This window comes from Carassius auratus, chromosome 48 (genome assembly GCF_003368295.1).
Source record: "Carassius auratus strain Wakin chromosome 48, ASM336829v1, whole genome shotgun sequence".
Lineage (NCBI taxonomy): Eukaryota > Metazoa > Chordata > Actinopteri > Cypriniformes > Cyprinidae > Carassius > Carassius auratus.
This window is the reverse complement of record NC_039290.1, coordinates 8709488-8730546: the sequence shown is the minus strand read 5'-3', so window position 1 is coordinate 8730546 and position 21059 is coordinate 8709488. Positions and strand designations below refer to the sequence as shown.

The 21059-nt window shown below is 34.1% G+C and overlaps 1 protein-coding gene across 1 annotated transcript; it reads left to right on the top strand.

The window, feature by feature from the left end:
• Nucleotides 1-58: 58 nt before the first annotated feature.
• LOC113065754 (ATP-binding cassette sub-family G member 2-like) lies at nucleotides 59-15902 on the top strand. Its single transcript, XM_026237251.1, has 16 exons — nucleotides 59-211; nucleotides 556-761; nucleotides 3727-3786; nucleotides 5890-6004; nucleotides 6259-6411; nucleotides 6796-6953; nucleotides 7155-7306; nucleotides 7391-7492; nucleotides 9854-10104; nucleotides 11214-11296; nucleotides 11536-11625; nucleotides 13428-13552; nucleotides 13635-13789; nucleotides 15093-15182; nucleotides 15292-15365; nucleotides 15449-15902. Exons 2-16 carry the CDS (start codon nucleotides 571-573, stop codon nucleotides 15597-15599), a joined length of 1950 nt encoding a protein of 649 aa, XP_026093036.1. The 5' UTR covers nucleotides 59-211; nucleotides 556-570; the 3' UTR covers nucleotides 15600-15902.
• The last annotated feature ends 5157 nt before the right edge of the window (nucleotides 15903-21059 follow it).

The window sequence follows — 21059 nt, the reverse complement described above, 5'->3', positions numbered from 1 at the left end:
TGAATATTTTTATATATATATAGTTATATAGCTCCGCTATTCGTAACACGTGTTTTATGAAACCTCATTCTCATAAATACTCTCTCTCTCTCTCTCTCTCTCTCTTTCTCTCTTTCTCTCTTTCTCTCCTCACTGGACACACGTGCGCGCGCGCACTCGCTCCTCACATAATACCCACGGGCACGCGCGCTGCGGATCGGCTCTGCTTCAGGTGAGTGTAAATGCGGCTCCTCCGAATAGGGCGTGCGATAATCGTCGATTAATCGATATTTACCGGACATACTTAACAACAAAAATCTGACGTTTCTTCCATTGTATTTATGTATTTACTCCGAGATATTGAAGGCTGTGTTGTATTTGGAGTGATACTGTATCTATTTCAATACAGTTTTACTAATTGCTGGTTTAAAAAAATGATGTAAGCGGATAGTTCTGGGACGGAAACTTGGTTTTATTAACTCAGAACATCCAGATGACCCTGATTCTAGAGACAGATGTGTGTCCTGTAATGATTTACTCACATAGTTGTGACAGCTGATGGTTTCTGTGGCTCAGGGTTCTTCAGGTGTGATGGCACACACGGCCGTTCAGATGAGCAGAGTCGGACATCTGGAGAACAATGTGTCCAGGAGGATGTCCTCTTCATCGTCCAGACGAGGAGCGACCGTGAGCTTCCACAGCATCAGCTACAGCCTGAAGATGAAGAGCGGCTTCCTGTGCAAGAGGAAGCTCACGCAGAAGAACATCCTCATCGAGCTCAAGTGAGTCTTTCACTCTTTGGGTGTTGTGTCAGATCTATCTGTATTTAAATGGTGGGGCATTTAAAAAATACTGTGGTAGGCACCTTGGAGTAGCATATTATAAATACCATGGTTCATGAATCTCAGAACTCTGATATATAATAAAGCACCAATGCATTACCATTTGATACAATATTATGGCAATACCTGGGTATTTAAAAAAAAAAAAAAAACCTTACAGTGAAATTAAAATACCTTGAGGAGAATAATGGAGTTACAGTGGTACATGGTTTTTAATCATATTTTGGTATATATGTATGTTTTATGTACTTTTCTACAGTTATTACACTGTGGTTAAAGAAAACAAAACATTAAACCATATACATTGCATAAAATAAACTTTAACTCAAAAGCTTTATATATATATGTGTATATATAAATTCTAGCCTGTTTTTCATTTTCATTTAGTTTAACTTGATAAAATACCTAAAACTAAAATAAAAATGTATAAAAACTATTCAGATATATATTTTTTAAAAATCATAAAAAGCACAACAAAGTGACTAAAACTAACTAAAATTCAAATAAAAATAAATAAATAAATATAAATATATTCATTTAAAATATTAATACAATTTAATATTATTAAAAATATATATTTTTATGTTAAATACTACAATTATTAATAACAACTATAGACATTTAAAAAACTGAATAATAAAATGACAAAAACACACATAAAAATTCCTAAAACTTAACATAAATACAGAACACATTAAACAGAAATATTAATATAAATATCATATAATAATACTACTTATAAAACATTATAAATATTAATTAAAATACTTATATCTTTAGTATCTCTATAATACTAAAATATCTTGTTTTTGTGTATGTTTTTAAGTATTTCTATGTTTTTAGGTTAGTACAAATGTAAAAAATGTGGTTTATTTTAGTGTTCGTCCGGTGACCTGCAGGATTAGATCAGATCTGGCGTTCAGGCTTGTTTTCTTCTGTATCTGTTGAAAACGTAGAGCAGCTGTGTCACATTCGGCCCTTGCATGAAAGTCATGGTTATTATTTGTTGTAAAGAAAGAAATAGAGAAGATAATTGCAAGGTTGTAGGTCAGTGTGCACATGTCATGTTTACGCTTTCATAACCTGATTTTGTTACGTATACACACCCACTGTGTTCAGGTCATTGTCCGACATGACAGCCGCTGCTGAACAATAGTTTCACAAAGCGTCAGATAGAAAACCATAAATCCACAAATGAGACTTTTTTATGGTGTAAACACGGTGAGAGTGCAGAAACTTTATTTTAGTGTTTGATTTAAAGGTTGTGGACGGCTGAATGCCATCAAACCTTGACTCTTGCCCTGCTGTCAGATAAGAGTCTCATTTTACTGTCCATCTTTAACAGACCCAGTTACAGAATTTGGATCATGTGACAGGACAATAATCTGGCAAAAATCACAGTTGTTCACTTGAAACATCTGACATTATTTCAGTCCGATATAGTATGTTGCATAAAGATTAATTAACTAATTTTTAGCATTTTTATTTTCTTGATCAAACACATTTTTCACTCAAATTATCATTACCGTAGTGAAAAAAAAATCCTGTTCTCATTACCATAATACAGTCATGAAAATGATCCTGTTATATTTATACAGTAGCCTGTCAGAATCCAATACTTTTATTTATCCATACAGTAAAAATGTAAATATTAATATTTTATTTAAATTACTTATGGATTTAGAATAAACATTCTTCTTTTTAATTTATTATATTATATTATTTATATTATATTATATAATATATTTTTTAAACAGTAAATGCTATACCTTATCAGATACTTTTAACATTTTATTTTATTAATTGTACTTTTAGAAATGTGCTTAATAAAATCATTTAAATAAATTTTAGTTATTTAAAATAAATTAATATTTTCCATGGTAGTGTTATATAGTTTTTATTTATATTTTGAATTAGTTTTTTAATTTTTATGTTTTCTGTTCATTCTGTTTTTAATTTTAGTAAAAGTTTTAGTGATTTTGTTGTGTTTTTTTGTCATTTTTATTCAATTTTGTCTCTTAATATCTGTGCAACTTTTTTCGATTTGAGTTATTTTAGTACATTAAGTTAAAGTACTGATAATGAGTATTTTTTAAATGATTATTATTATTATTATTTTATTTAGTTAATATTATTTAAAAATTGTTTTATGGTTTTAGTTTTCATTAACTATAATAACCTTAATGAGAATTACCTTTTTGCATTATTTTGCAAATATTCTTATTAAAATGTATATATTATTTAAATATTTTGTAAGGCCATTACTGTGATCATATAATATTTAAATATTAATACATATTTATTAAAACATATTTAATATTTATTAAAATATTAAATCTGTATCATTCTAATATACATAATATAATAAACCACATTTTATATATTTTAAAAATGTTGTTTAAAATCATTTTAGATAAAGCATAGTTCCTGACCCTTACACAGTGTAAGAGACATAGTTAGCAGGTTTTAGGTTTGATCATTAACCCTTGTGTGTCCATGCAGCTGCTTGTGTAAGTGTGCGTGACTGCGGATGTTTATTTCCTGATCTGAACTCATTAAATGATTTTATCTGTCAATCATACACAGGGTATTCCACACCCGAAAAATCAGCAACACATAAATATGAATTATGTCACATTACATAGTCTAGTAGGTAAATGTGACATATGAGCACTTGATATGGTCAGATATCATTTGTTGTAGTTTATCTTTTTCACTGTGTTCAAACAAACAACAGTCTTTTTATATAATTGTCTTCCAAAGAGAAACTGCAACAGCTTCATATGAGGCTCAATCAATCAGCATCCCATGTGTGTTTGGTTTGATCTTGCGTTATGTGATTATATGATGATGATGAAAAAGTGGTGATGATAATTATGAAGTAATTCTGTGCTATTTTCTCTAGTGGTATCATGAGGCCAGGACTGAACGCCATATTAGGAGCCACCGGGAGCGGGAAATCATCGTAAGAGCTGTCTGTCTGTCCATCTGTCTCTGTGTCTGTATACCTATCTTTATATCTGTCTCTCTCTGTCTGTATGTCTATCTTTGTCCATCTGTCTCTGTGTCTGTATACTTATCGTTATATCTGTCTCTCTCTGTCTGTATGTCTATCTTTGTCCATCTGTCTCTGTCTGTCTTTATGTGTATCTCTGTCTGTCTGTATAGCTATCTTTATATCTGTCTCTCTGTCTTTATGTCTATCTCTGTCCCTCTGTCTCTCTGTCTGTATGTCTATCTTTGTCCCTCTGTCTCTGTCTGTCTCTATACTTGTCTTTATATCTGTCTCTCTCTGTCTGTATGTCTATCTCTGTCCCTCTGTCCATCTGTCTCTGTGTCTGTATACCTATCTTTATATCTATCTCTCTCTGTCTGTATGTCTATCTCGGTCCATCTGTCCATCTGTCTCTGTGTCTGTATACCTATCTTTATATCTATCTCTCTCTGTCTGTATGTCTATCTCGGTCCATCTGTCTCTGTCTGTCTTTATGTCTATCTCTGTCTGTCTGTATACCTATCTTTATATCAGTCTCTGTCTCTCTGTATGTCTATAACTGTCTGTCCATCCATCTGTCTCTCTCTGTCTCTCTCTGTCTTTATGTCTATCTTTGTCCGTCCATCCGCCTGTCTCTCTGTCTCTGTCTGTATGTCTATCTCTGTCCGTTCATCTGTCCGTCTCTCTCTGTCTCTGTCCACCCATATGTCTCTGTCTCTATGTCCATCTGTCCGTACGTCCGTCTGTCTCTCTGTCTGTTTGTCTCTGTCTGTCTTTCTGTCCTTCCGTCTGTCTCTGTCTGTCTGTTTATCTCTGTCTGTTTGTCTGTCTGCCTTTCTGTCCGTCTCACAGTCAGTCTCTGTCTGTCTGTATGTTTATCTCTGTCTGTCCTCTATATGTTTTTATCCGTCCCATCTGTCTCTGTCTGCATGTCTTTCTGTTTCTGTTTGTTGTCTGTCTCTGTCTGTCTCTATGTTTATCTCTGTCTGTCCTCTATCTTTTTTTGTCCGTCTATCTGTCTCTGTCTGCTTTTCTTTCTGTCTCTGTCTGACTGTTTGTTTCTTTCTTCCTGTCCGACCATCTGTGTCTTTCTGTATGTTTATCTCTGACTGTCTTCTGTCTGTCCGTCTATCTCTGTCTGTATGTCATTCTCTGTCTGTCCCTTTGTCTGCCTTTCTGTCCGTCTGTCTGTTTGTCTCTGTCTGTCTGTCTGCCTGACTGTTTGTCTATCTTTCTGTCCTTCCATCTGTCTATGTCTGTCTGTTTTTTGTCTTTCTGTCCATCCATCCGTCTGTCTGTCTTTCTGTATGTTTATCTCTGTCTGTCCTCTATATGTTTTAGTCCGTCCATCTGTCTCTGTCTGTATGTATTTCTGTTTCTGTCTTTGTTGCCTGTCTCTGTCTGTCTTACTGTTTGTTTGTTTGTTTGTCTTTCTGTCCATCCATCAATGTCTCTCTGTATGTTTATCTCTGTCTGTTTCTGTCCGTCCAACCATCTGTCTCTGTCTGTCTGTATGTTTATCTCTGTCTGTCCTCTTTTTATTTTTATCTGTCCATCTGTCTCTGTCTGTATGTCTTTCTGTTTCTGTCCGTTGTCTGTCTCTTTCTGTCTGTATGTTTATCTCTTTCTGTCTGTCTTTCTGTCTCTGTCTGTTTCTTTCTGTTTCTATCCGTTGTCTGTATCTCTGTCTGTCCTTCTGTCTATCCATTTATCTCTGTCTTTATGTCTTTCCGTCTGTCTGTCTTTCTGTCCGTCCATCTCTGTCTGTCTGTCTGTCCTTGCATTATTGTACTTTTATTGTACTTTTATTATAATTTTATTGTACTTTAAGAAATGTACATAATTAAGTAATTTGAATTCATTTGAAATATTTATTTATATATAATTTAATATATTTAGACCATAACATAATCAAGTTAAATTAATTTGATACATTTATCATATAAAATTATACATTTATAAAATACAATAAATATTTAAAATATTAAAACTAAATACTAAATATAATTAAATCTATTTTAGAATTTGTTTTAGTTAATATGTTTGTATAATGTTGTTTGTGTTTTACTGAAGGTTTCTGGATGTTCTCGCTGCTCGTAAGGATCCTGCTGGCCTTTCTGGAGAGGTTCTTATCGACGGAGCTCCACAACCTCCGAACTTCAAATGTCTGTCTGGATACGTAGTGCAGGTATAAACCACACAAACACTAATTTACCACATTTCCTTTCTTCTGATCACAGCACATTCTCCTCAACTAAATATGAGGTGAGGTATCACTTGTGCTTTCTTCAGGAGTCTGTATTCCTCCAGCGATTGTTTAATCTCAAATCGCACCAGAATGTGGCGAGACGATCTGCTTCCTTCCTAAAGGACGTTTACTACACGTGTGTGTTCAGAAAGTGCTGAAAATGCTGAAAATCATGCTTCGTGTTTTTTTTGCAGGATGACGTGGTCATGGGGACGCTGACCGTTCGCGAGAATCTGCGTTTCTCAGCGGCTTTAAGGCTCCCGAAGTCGATCCGACAACGAGAAAAAGATGAGAAGGTGGAGAAGCTTATTCAGGAGCTGGGGTTGAGCAAAGTGGCCGATTCAAGGGTAACGAACCAAACACACCTTCATCTGACTGACTAAATTTGCAATCAACACAGACTTATATTAATGCATAATTACGATGATAATTATTATACCATAAACAAATATAACTTAGCATTCTTATGAATCAATAAACAGTAATCTCTTTTACTTTTTAAATTGCAAGTGAAGCAGTCAGTGAATTTTACAATATTTAGTCAACTGATTTCCACTTTAATAAATATATATACAGGATAAACATCCTTTTTTCTTTAAAATGGTTACACAAAATTCTGTGTGATCTGATGGGAATCATCATGAATTTGAGAAAGTCAGTATTTTAGTTCATTATTTGGTTCAGAGGGCGGGATTTGAATTCAGGGCTGCTCTGATTGGCTGGTTTTACAGGTAGGCACGCAGCTGATTCGTGGCATTTCTGGCGGAGAGAGGAAGAGGACAAACATCGGCATGGAGCTGATCATTGATCCGCCGGTGCTTTTCCTGGACGAACCCACCACCGGCCTGGACGCAAGTACGGCTAACTCTGTCCTCATGCTGCTCAAGAAGTACGTTTGTACACGGGACGTCCCACAAAACCAGACATATTCCACACCTGAACCACAAGAAAGATATTTGCATATGATATTTATTTCTTATTAAATTAAATTACATTTTAAAAATCTTTTGCCTCGTTTTGAGATATACCTACAGCACAGTGGCGTTCTGTGTTTCAACTGTCCCGTGTGTTTAACATGTGGTTGGATAAGAATGGCGAACAGCGGTCGCACCATCATCCTGTCCATCCATCAGCCGCGGTACTCCATCTACCGGCTGTTTGACAGCCTCACGCTGCTGGTGGGAGGAAGACTGGTGTATCATGGGCCGGCTCAAGATGCCCTGGACTACTTCATGGAGATCGGTATGAAAACATACACATACACACACCAGAACAGACCCCATATCCTGATACTGATCCGTGTGTGTGTGTGTGTGTGTGTGTCAGGATACACCTGCGAACCTCATAACAACCCTGCTGATTTCTTTCTGGATGTCATCAATGGAGACTCCACCGCCGTCACTCTCAACAAGTTAAACGACAATGAGGGTACGACAGTTTCCCTTGTGTATGATTGTTCTCTTGCAGTATTAAAGCCACTTTGTAATCAACGTAATCAACGTAATCAAATCCTGTTCACTCTAATCAGATATAAAAAGCTATCCTAAATTATCATTATGTTTGTTATCGTTATTGTTTATGACATTGGTGGCTTTATATCCCTACAAATTAAATAATGGGCACAACTACAATGTTCCCACAGTTATGACGATCTGAATAAATATCATTCCTAATTATGACATTTTAAAGCCATGCACTTTCTGGTATACAGAGGTTTGCCTTTGGGGGAAAGTCGGACCAGTTTAGGGTTATGCCTTTCTGTCTTACTCTGGCACTGAGGATGTTCACCAAGTGTATGGAGCAGTTCTCATTTGTGTGTTTAACGTGTGCTTACCTTACTGTTTACTACCTGGATGACTGGCTCAAACAAGGGAGCTGGTGTAACAGGGAAATTCTTCTCCACCACCTTCAGTCTCTTGGCCTCAAGAGCATCTTAAGTCCTTCTCAGAAAACCAATTTCTTGGGGGTCGCACTCTATTCAATCTCGTTGCAGGCCTGTTTGGCACCTGCTTGTGTTTCCAGTGTCCGAGCGTGTTTGGCCTGCTTCAAGCATGGCCATCATCTCACGGTGGGCATTTGTCGCAGACATCTCGGTCTTGTGGCGGCAGTTTCTCTTGTGCTTTCACTGGGACTGTCATTTTATAATCAGGATGTACAATATGGCAGTGGTGTCTCACATAAACTACCGGGGATGTTCGTGGACACACACTCTGAACAGGCATGTGTGTTGTCTCCACTGGGGTAAAGGTAGGTTCATGTACCGGGTGTTTTTCACCTTGGTCGGGGGACTGGATGCAGAACTGCCAGATGGTGGCAGAGATTTTGAGTCTTTCGGTAAGGCCGAGGTAGACCTCTCTGCATCGCAGGACTTGACTCAGTGTCCCCTTTGGTCTTCCCTGTCATACCCGGCGCTTTCACTTTCCCTTGGCCGGATCTGAGATTGTATGCATTTTCCCCAGTCAAATGTATTCCTGTGGTTTTTGCAGAGTGAAGGAATGTGGGAATGACTACTGTTGTTGGTCATCCAGGACATGGTTATTGGATTTGACTTACCTGGTGTAGCAAACCCAGTGGGATATTCTAATCAGGAGTAGGATTCAGCTGACCAGCTTTCTCTTAGTGCAATGATTTCTGGAAGAGAATTTTGATCCTGGAGCACATCTACTTTGAGGGTTTACATTGCGGCCATTATCAGTCATCTTCGAGGAGTTGTCAGGACCAACTTTTGAGTTGATTCCTGACCAGATTCTTGTCCTGAAGGTGGCACTTTTGTTAGCATTTGCCTCTCTCAAGTGTGTAGGGCAAGGATCCTCAAATCTTGAGCTCAAGATCCACTTTCCGGCAGAGTTTAGCTCTAATCCTAATCAAACACACCTGAGCATGCTAATCAATGCCTATCAATGTCTTTTGGATCATTAGAAAATCACAGACTTTGATCAGGGTTGGAGCTAAACTCTGCAGCACATTGGACGACCTCCAGGGCAAGATTTAAGGAAGGGGGGAGTAGGGGATCTGCCAGCTCTCTCTGTGAGTGAACCATACATGGAGCCTTGTCTGAGACCCAGACCTGGTTATGTCCCCAAAGTCTTGTCCACGTCATTCTGCTCCCAAGTTGTTGTGCTTCATGACTTCTGTCCTCCTCCCTCTGTTTCTTCTTTGCCCTGTTCAGGCCCTGAAGTTTCTCTTGCCTGTGGCGCAAGTCGTCCCAATGCTACAGGGGCGGCAGTGGTTCAATGGTTCATGAAGGTTATCTAAACACCGTAAGGTTGGTGGTTCAATCCCCGGCTCCACCTGACCAAGTGTCGAGGTGTCCTTGAGCAAGACACCTTTACCTTGTAAAGCGCTTTGGATGACCATGTGGTTTGTTGAAAGCGCTATGTAAATGCAGTCCATTTACCATTTAGTGTGCTTTGGTGACGGCCGCATATAAGATAATGTTTGCGTTCTCCTCCATGCACAGGGTTTCTCATTAAGAGACGCTATCAAGATGTATATTCAAGATGCTATCTCTCTCTCTTATGAGGTGCATAGACTCCTTTTCACCTGTAGGCCTTAGAGCTCACTCTAATAGGAGTGCTGTGTCCTCCCAGGCTCTTTTTAAAGAGGTCCCTTAAGAGGATATTTGTGTTATGGCATTTTTTATCAGGCTTTACAACCTGGATTTGGGTTTGGATCATCACTATGCAGCATCAATACATAGCATCTCATTCCCTGTTAAGGAAATAAGGGTCTTGCATGTAACCTGAGATTTTTTGAGTTTTTTTAAGTAAATGTGTTTGTGTGTGTCAGACATGGACCAGGAGCGGCTGAGTTCATCTTTGAAGGGCATTGAGGACCATTTGGTGGAGAAATATAAAAACAGCTCCAGCTACAAACAGACCAAAAGCGAGCTGGAGCGAATCGTTCAAGGACAGGACTACAGTACTCGATCCAAATCCAGAACCATCACCTACAGCACGTCGTTCTTCCATCAGTTCAACTGGGTTCTCAAGAGAACCTTCAGGAACCTCATGCTGAACCCACAGACCTCATTTGCTCAGGTCAGTGCCACCGTCAACATCAGGCATCCTTAGATCTTTTTATCAGCATTTGAGCTGAGATATTTAACTGTCCCTTTGATATTTTAAGACAGTATTTCAGTAATTTAACAACACATAATGTTTTTTTTAGTTTATTAGAATAATAGTTTTTATTATTATTTTAAATTATTTTTATTTTTATATTTTTAAATTTTAGATGTCTGTTTATGTCTATATATATATATATATATATATTCTATTTGTATTTTTAGTTCAGTAAATTAAAACTTGCCTTGGCAACTGAAATAAAGTAAGTATAATTTTTTTTTATATATTTTATTTTAGGTATTTTATTTCAAGTAACTTTTTCAAAGGTTTTAGTGAAATAAAATTCAGGTAATTTAGTGAAATATAACCGTGGTTAATGTTATCATAACTTGCAGGTAAACAAACAATTGAATCTTTTTTCGTTTTTATTGTTTTATTTTTATTATTTTTATTTCAAAATGATTTATTTAGATGTTTTCTGTTTTTATTTTAATGTTAGTTAAAAGTTTAGTTGTTTTGTTGTTTTTGTCAGGTATTTTATTTTTGTTATTTAAATGTCTATTTTTAAATGAATTTTAATTTAATTAGTCGTAGTTATTTTTATACTATGACTAAATGAAAACTATAAGTTTCCTTGGCAGCTGACTAAAATAAAATAAAAAATGTAAGTAAAATGATTGTATATTAAGTAACAGGTTTTTTTTTTTTGTGAAATATAATAGCTCATGCATGTAAACATAAAATATTTCTTTTTTTTTCAATAGATTCTTTATTTTTATTTTTTCATTTCAAATTGATTTATGTTAATTTTTCATTAGCATTTTATTCATTATTTGATTTTCGTCAACTATGAACTATGAACAGTTTGATTAACTGAATATTCAAAATATATTTTGCTGAGAAATAAAAAAATAGAAATATTTTATTTATATTTCTTCTTTTTTGTCATTAAACATAATATATGTGAAAAGAAAATATAGATTTATTTTATATATTAATAAATGTTAAAAGAAAATAAAGATTAATTTTGATTTGGGTTGATATTATTTCTATATTAATCTGAGATTATCTTGTTCCTCAAGATCGGGGTGATGATTTTCCTGGCTCTGATTGTTGGAGTCATATTTTTTGGAGTGAAGGATAATTCGAGCGGCATTCAAAACAGGTATGAAAACACATTCATAAAGTTCTGTAAGTATTTCAGTATTTCGGTGATAATATTTGCAATAATTTCTGCATGAATTACAAGTGATAATATCTGATGATCAAAAGCGATCTTTTCAGGCCTGCTGTTTTCAAATCTAATTTACAGAGTAAAATTGTATTGCAACTTAATATACTTTGTGTCTCATACATTTTGAAAAACTCCCTTTAGTTGCCCTCTAACAGTAGTGTGTGTTTCAGGATAGGTGTGCTCTTCTTCATCACTGTTAATCAGTGCTTCAGCTCCGTTTCCTCAGCTGAACTCTTCATCGCAGAGAGGAATCTGTTTGTGTGAGTAAACACACACACACTAGAGTAGACAAATGAGAACTAGCTCTTCCTTAAAAAAAAAGTTTAAATAACTTATGCAAGTAAACAAATGTAGAGTATTTTGTTGGTGGGAGTATTTGTAGTTTTTATACACATCTATTTATTTGATTTATTAATATTTGTCAAATATTTGGTGAAATATAATTCCTCTGGTGATCACATGACATGCAGGTAAAAAAATTGAATAATCTTAAAATTTTTGTTTTGTTGTTTAAAAATAGGATTTTGTGCATTGTTCTAAAAGTACAGAAAAACTAAATGTAAATAAAAAGTCAATTTTTTTTTCAAAGGTTTCAATATAAAACTGTGTGACAATCAAAGCCATCGATCTAAACAAGTTGTGCTCCAAATTTGAAGTTGACATCGCGAAAAATGTTACAGTATTAGATTTTGTTTGTCAGGGGTACCAAACATTGTCACTAGTTTCGCTTCTAATTCATCCCCTGTAATGTGGTGATTTTTGACTGTGAACAGTACAAGTGTGACTTTTATTTTCAGGTCCATTTAACCCTTTTGAATCATCAATTTTTATTTATTTATTTTTTTCCATATATAAAGTCCCAAAACCTTTACCAAGTTTTGTACTATTCGAATTAAGTCAAAAATGGATAAAGAGCCATTTTTGAGAGGGTTAAGAAGTAATCTGTGATGACTTTTAAGAAGATTTGTTTAAAGATTTAGATTTCTTAAGTTTTGTTTTAAAAACTATTTTTGGGGAATTCAAAATAGAGAGTTGGACTTATAACCCAAAGGTCTTGAGTAGGGCTGCAACTAACGATTATTTAAATAATTGACTTTAGTTGGCCGATTTTTTTTCCCCGGTTAATCGGATTAAAAACGTAATTTTTTTTTTTTTTTTTTGACAAAACACTATTCCACATCCTGCCCAATGCCGTCCTTCAAACAAACGTGCCAACTGAATGTTAGGCAAACATCCTGAACATATCTCTATGCTATACATTGTGTGTAAATTAGTTATAAAGCACGGTTTAAACAGCCAAATGGACAAAATACAGGGTTCAGTTACACTCTGTTATCCCTTTAGCATTAAATACTCGGAATACATAAATATGTAAAATACATAAAATACCCCAAGAATACTTGGATTACACGTTGACTTTTAAACTTAAATGTAACGTCCAATAACAGACATATCAATTAAATGAAGTTCAGTGAATTCTGAAGTTTAATGCAGACAGTCAGGACAAAATAGAAACATTATTGAATATATAACTTTAACAGAAAAGGATAATACCGTAAAATGCAGATTAGTCACTGAGGACACATCTCACTCGTTAAACGTTGCACGCATCTGTCGAAAAAGCCTGTTAAACAATACGCTAATGCATTAGCTTGAGTTTAAAATAACGTTTATAAAACGGATAGTTCCGGTTCTTGATTCTGATTGGTTGAGTTGCGTTTGAAGCTGTTGTATAACTATCATTTTGCATTATTGAGAAACTGTTTTCCAAATGAATGTTGTTCAGTGCTTTGGCGCAATGTATTTTGTTTAAAGCACTATATAAATAAAGGTGATTGATTGATTGATTGTAAATCACTCTACAAACATCCACCTTTGTTTATGTCTGTGTGTTGCTCGGCAACCAGTTTGTTGCGACCACAACTGTTACTAAGGAACTACATTGTTTGGCGGAAGAATTTTATTATCATTACACCTTATTTGCTCTGTTGTGCCATTCTTGGTGATTGTAATTTGAATATTTGCTTGATTGATGATGTCGTGGTGGTGGGCGTGTCCTCAGGCACGAGTACATCAGTGGGTACTACAGAGTATCAGTGTACTTCCTGTCTAAGATCCTGTCTGACATCCTGACTCTGCGCACTATCCCGGCCATCATCTTCAGCTGCGTGGCGTACTGGATGATCGGTGAGACGCACACCGTCATCGCATCATTCATGTCCTTCTGATATCAGACGTGTGGTTAGATGCGTTTGTGTTTGCTGTGCAGGACTGAAGGCGTCTGCCGAGGCGTTCTTCCTCTTCCTGTTCTCCATCATTCTGGTGTCGTACACATCCACGTCCATGACTCTGGCCATCTCTGCTGATCAGACGGTGGTGGCCATCGCTAACATCTTCATGACCATCAGCTTTGTCTTTATGATGGTAAAGAGACACACACACACACACACACACACAAACAGGTTTAAACATGGATAATAAATCAGTGTATACCACATGAGGCTGTGAGTGTACCATGGTAAGGGGCATTTATGCATTTATATATAAGTATTTGCAATAACTGCAAAGACCATTATTATTTATTATTGATTTAGATTTAATCTCTCCCTCATCTCACTAATGCTGAAAAGAGAAAACCAAAAGGTGAGGGAATGGGAAGTTTATTAAAGGATATTAGTTAGTTAATTTCGAAGTTATATGTAATTTTTAAAACAAGTAAAAAAAATGCTAAAAATTAAAAAAAGTAAGTATTCTGAATAATAACTGTATAAATAAAGTAAATATATTTTATATTCTAGTTTTTCAGAAATTATATATGAAAATAATCTAAAATGAATATTAATGTCAAACGATTAATCGCATACAAAAAAGTATGTGTGTGTACTCTGTATATTTATTTATAATTATATAATAAAAATAGATTAAATTAGACATAAAAATAACTGTAACTAAAAAAAAAAGTCTTGGTAATTGGTTGCCTTTTCTCATTTTATGAGGTTTAAACGTGGTGCCTCTGAATTGAGTACCAAGTGTTCAAGACCCAATATTTTACCATTTCATCTTCATACCATGTCAAGTAAAAAACATGTAAATCAAGTTTCCGTTTCCGATTAATGAGCGAACGAATAAATAATGAGCGAAATTTGTTGAAGAGTTCGCCAAAGTTGAAGTGAGGCTGGCTATATCTCTGCATCAGTTTATTTTATTCCAAACTTGGTGAGTGTTATATTAACCGTGACCTGCGGGAACCCTTACAGTTTCGGCACAGCACCACCTAGTGGTCTGGAGACATGGAAAACGTATTATTATTGCTCATAACTTCTGAACTGTTTGGCCAAACATCACAAGACTGGTGTCTCTACAGCACGCCGAGTCAAATGTGTGTTGGCCTTTTTGAAACTTGACATAATTTGCTATATTTTATGAATGTATTGGCGTATCATTTCAAAACTCGGTATGCGTCTCCAGCACCAAAGGTTTTGCGGCACTGCCAACTCGTGGGCAGAAATTATAATGAAATAAAAAAACATCAATTCAATTTAATACATGAAAAGGTTTTCATTTCTGCATGCATTTTATATGTAAACGTGTGTATTTAGAATTGCATGTAAATATTTGAGTGTAATGAACAGTTGCTATCATGCAACGTGATAGGATGTTAAGTAAAGATCACGTTCCAGTGCTGTTTTCTGTAATATTTATTCCTAATTCTCCCTGTGATCTTCAGATCTTCTCAGGGCTGCTGGTGAATCTCCCCAGTGTTGTTAACTGGTTAAACTGGTTGAAGTATCTCAGTATTCCTCGTTATGGTCTCGCTGTGAGTCTTTTAATTTCTTCTTTCATCTTCTGAAATGAGAAGACTTCAAATGTGACTTACTGTCGGTGATGTTAAATGATAAAACAATGTTTATTTATGGCTGATGCAGGCTTTGGAAATCAATGAGTTCATCGGCCTCACCTTCTGTGACAAGAGGAACACGAGCGGTGTAGAAACTCTAGTGTGAGTATCGATCTGAAAGTTAAATCATCAAACACATGTTATATGATATGCTAAAGTACTTTTGATAATGTTTCTCATTGCAGCTGTTCGACAGGCGAGGACTTTCTGAGCGATCAGGGCATCGATTACTCAACCTGGGGTTTGTGGCAGAATCATTTAGCTCTGGGAATCATGACCTTCATCTTCCTCATCATCGCTTACCTCAAGCTGCGCTTCATCAAGAAATTCACCTGAACACAAGCTCGTGATCTTCCTCACACACTCCGACAAACATCCACCAAACTCCGCTCAAACACCATCCAATGCTGAAGGACATCAAACACACAGAAATATGTTTTTATTATGTTCAGAATATTTAACTTTTTTTTCCTCTTAACAGATTATTCAGTAACAGTACAGTAAATAAATATGGAAATATGGAGTTACTCCAGTTTGACACCTTTTAGTTGGGTTTGTTTGCTTGTATATGTTTTTTTCATTTACATAAGTCTCTGGGGTGTAGTTGTAGCAATTGCAAAAAATACATTGTATGGGTCAAAACTATACATTTTTCTTTTATGTCAAAAATCATTAGGATATTAAGTGAAGATTGTGTTCCATGAATATATTTTGTAAGTTTCCTACCATAAATATATCAAAACTTAATTTTTGATTAGTGATATGCATTGCTAAGAACTTCATTTGAACAACTTTAAAGATGATTTTCTCAATATTTACATTTTTTTTTGCACCGTCAGATTTCAAATATTGAATCACACATCAATGGAAAGATTATTTATTCAGATTTCAGATGATTTTAAAATCTCAATTTCGAAAAATCAACCCTTATGACTGTGTTTTTGGTCCTGGGTCACATATTTTGTTATTTATTTTGTAATTTGTTTTAACACAGCAATTTTTAATAAAAACACACGCTCTTATTATTTGAAGCAAAACTGTTTTTTTTTTTTTTTCGTTTAATTTTCAGTTCCTGTGATGCTCATTATCATAAACACACCTGCACTCAATCAGTTAAACCAAATTAAAAAATAAAATAATTGATGTTTTGAAGCTACTTTATCATCCCATGAGATTTTAACTGGTGACGTACAGATTTTCACAATTTAAAGATTACAATCAATGCATACAAACAGATAAAGATGATACAAATTAATAACTATTATAATATAAGTTACAGTGTCTTTTAACAAATCAAACATCAATGCAATCATTATAGCCTTGTGTTTTAATTTATTTAAAAAATGTAGTATCTTATATCTTCTTTTTTATTTTTTATAAAGTTTTGTGTTAGGAAAACGTGTTTTTTATATATTTATATACTTTTATATTCTACAGTAATCTGAGACTTTTCAGTCATTTGAATAAATACACAAATCATAAAAACAGTTTCACTGTTTTAAAGAACGTGAGATTAAACTGTTTGTCATATTTTTCATATTTTCACCACCAGATGTCGCCTATATATTTTTTGATTCGATTCCAACTTGAAGTGTTTAAGTTCCCTGTTTACATCATATTACTGTATATGTTCTATCTTATCTGTTTTCCACAAAAAGCAGCATGTTATGCAAATGATAGTTTTCATACTATGTCTAGCTATCATCTCAGCAATAAAAAATACATTTTATTGCATAGTTAATTTAATGCAAATTTATTTCCATCTAAAAAACTGACTCAAAAGAAAGCACATTGCATCTTAAAGAAATTTAGTAGATCATTCAGCCTATAAACTCAAAACACACACACACACACACACACACAGCTGTTGTGCGTTTAAACTAGCAGCTGTTCACAACCGGTCACGTGACTCCTTGTTAATGTTATTGTATAATGTTAATAATGTTAAACTGATACCTTATACAAACACACTTATACAATTACAGGAAATTAAACCTGCGGTTAATAAGTGTGTGTGTGTGAGTGTGTGTGTTTACAGCTGTTTACTTTGGCTGTACCACCATATTGTGTCCAGATGTGAGCTAAATGTGACAAAACCTGTCTTTCATGACGCCCTCTAATGTAAAATGATGTATAAATAAAGATTGTGTTAATTTCTAGTCATTATAACTTTATGTAAAAAAAAAAAAAAAAAAAAAAAAAAAAAAAAATCCTAGTGTTTTTTTTAGATACACTGTAAAAATATTGTAATTGTAAAAAAAAAAAAAAAAAAAAAAAAAAAAAACAGTAAAAACGCTCTTTGGTTACAGTAAATTGCCGTTTTCTGTAATTAATCTAATGGGACGTTTAATTTAATTTTACTGTGAAATATTGTTAAATACACGGCTTTTGGAAGTGAAAATACAAGTTATCTCATAATACTGCTTTCATATGCTCACGTTCAGCCACTGATGTACAATACTGATCAAGTCCAGTCAGACACGCATCGATTCAATACATACTAAACTTCTTTTTTAAGCGGCGTATGTGACAAACATTCATGTAAAGCAGGTTTGGTCGACATACAGTGACTTTTAGGAGAGCTTATAAAATGCTATTTATATTAATACACATATTGGCAGTTGTTTTAATTTGGGATCACCTGAAGTGTCGGCCAATCAAAGGTCATCTCCTCCAGGCAGCCAATCAGAAGGCTCTGTTTCACATCAAAGGGTCTTCGGGATGTGACTTCGCCGATCGCACGTCTGAACTGCTGCCAAACGCTGGAGGTTTATCACAGAGAACAGGTGTTGATGAACTGCGCTGATGGAACAATCAACATATAAAATCACATTTACCCAGCATTCCTGCAGAAGAATGAAGGGAAAACAGGCCGGGAATCTCACATGCGTCTCATCATGGGTTTCAGAAAAGATCTCAACAAGGTCTTTGGGATGGAAGTTGATATCTCACAAACAGAGAAAAGATCTTTTAGCTGAAAAAAGACAAAATTCAGGATTTATTTAGCATTTTTTTCAGAAATGCAAAATAAAGAAAGGACAGAACTGCAAGATATAGACAATAAAAGCCAGAATGCAAAAGTTCATTTCGTACAATCCTCAAAAAAAGCAAGAAAATGCAAGATATTAACTTGCAGCTTGAAAAAAAAGAAAAGAATTGTAAGATAAAAAAAAAAAAAAAAAAATCACAAATTTATTTGTAATAAAATATTCCATAGACCTAAAAAAAGAATTCTGAGGTTATATCTTTAATATTTAGATATAAATTCAGAATTTTGTGATTTAAACGTGACATTTAAAAAAAAAAAACCTGAAGAATTTTGAAGAGAATTGTGAGATAAATGATTACAAAAAGTCAGAATCATAGGATGTAAACTCAGAATTCTGGGGGGAAAGCCAGAGTTGTGAGAAATAAACTGAATATTCAGAAAGAAAAAAAGTCAGAGAAATGCAAATTATATAAGAAGTTGCAATTACCTTTAAAAAAAAAACAAAAACAAAAAAAAAACATTGTTTTTATTCTGTGGCAGAAACTAATTCAGAATTTGGATACAAAGTCACCAAGATATTAAAATCTAGAATTAAAACTTCTAAATATGAATAAAAAAATTATCATAAAATTATTTAAGCTGCTATGAGTAGAGCTATTCATTTAATAGCTCCATTATTCTGAGATAAGAAATTAGAAATCATAAAAATGCAAAATGAAAGGATTTATTTATTTAAGTTTGTTTTTCCCTCCATGGACTAACCTGATATATCAGACTGATGTTCATTCATCCAGACAAGTGTGATACATTGTAGCTGACGCTGACCTTCGATTCACATTACCATCTGCAAAAATGATCTGCTAAATATATCCAGACATTTAAAGAAGAAGAGTCGAGTCATCAGGACTGCATGAAACATAACCTTTAATGTGATCATACCTCTCAACATCAGTACAAAGTCATTCGCTCATTTTAGCACAACAAAAGTTTTACAAAAACCAAAGAAGAGAAAAACAGAGGAATGTTTTAATCAAAGCAGCTCACAAGTTTCCTTCCTGCTGACCGCGGATCAGTCTCTGTATGACAGGAATCTGATCTCAAATCAGGCTTTTGGAAACCAGATCAAACACTTCAACGATGCGATCACACTAGATTCACATCAATACACGCTAAAAAGCATGCATACTGAAATATAAACATTGGAATAGTTCATATTAATCTATATTAATATAAAAAAATATTATTATTATTATTATTATTCGAAAAGCATTGAAATTAGAAGTCAGTATGCATGACATTGTATCGTGTTGCTTATATACAGTACAGACCAAAAGTTTGGAAACATTACTATTTTTAATGTTTTTGAAATAAGGTTCTTCTGCTCATCAAGCCTGCATTTATTCGATCAAAAATACAGAAAAAAACAGTGATATTGTGAAATATTATTACAACTTAAAATAATAGTTTTCTATTTGAATATACTTTAAAAAAATAATTTATTCCTGTGATGCAAAGCTGAATTTTCAGCATCATTCCTCCAGTCTTCAGTGTCACATGTAACATCAGTCGATCACATGATCATTTAGAAATCATTCTGATATTCTGATTTATTATGAGTGTTAGAAACAGTTCTGCTGTCTAATACATTTGATCAATAAAAGGTTAAAAAGAACTGCTTTTTTTCCCAAAAAAATAAAATAAAATTCTAATAATAAATAATATATTTTCTTTACTATCACTTTTTATCCCTTTAACACATCCTTGCTGAATAAAAGTATTGATTTTATTTTAAAAAAGAAAGAAAAAAAATACTGACCCCAAATTACTGACCAGTAGTGTATATTGTTATATATATATATATATATATATATATATATATATATATATAAAATACAAAATGACATCCTTTTTTTTTTTTTTTACTTTTTATTCATCAAAGTATCCTAAAAAAGCATCACATGCTTCACAGCAGAACTGTTTCCAACTTTGATAATGAATCATCATATTAGAATGATTTCTAAAGGATCATGTGATAATTATCCTAAAAATTCAGCTTTGCAACACAGAAATAAAATGATCATTTAAAGTATAATAAATTTAAAAACAATTATTTCAAATTGTAATAATATATCACAATATTACAGTTTTTTTCCTGTATTTTTGATCAAATAAATGCAGGCTTGATGAACAGAAGAAACTTATTTCAAAAACATAAAAAATAGTAATGTTTTCAAACTTTTGGCCTGTACTGTATATATATATATATATATATATATATATATATATATATATATATATATATATATATATATATATATATATATATATATATATATATAGCAAAAATGTATGCAAAAAAAAGGTGCATACCTAAAATCTAGTGTGACCGTCCCCACTGAGAGAAAACGAAGGCTACAGCAACCGAACGCACCTCCTGTCGACCCAAATTATTTCACTTGTTTCTATTTTCCATTTGCTGTGTAACAAATCCTTTATTTATACTTAAAATTAGATTTTCAACCAGACCGTAGCATTGTCCATTGAGAAGCACAGTCAGAAAACAAACAGCTCATGTAAAGATTCAGTCTTACATCCACAAGACCTGCACATTTACAACCGAGCCATAAACACTAGCAGCTGCCAAATGTAGAAAAAAACGATTTCACTGTAATTAAAATAATCTCTATTTACACGCATAAATACGTCCTGCTGTAGGAGACACTGAGATACACTTTATTTTTGACCGTAAAGCTTTTGACCATGCAATGCTCAAATTTCCTGCACTTTCGTGACCACAAATTACCCAG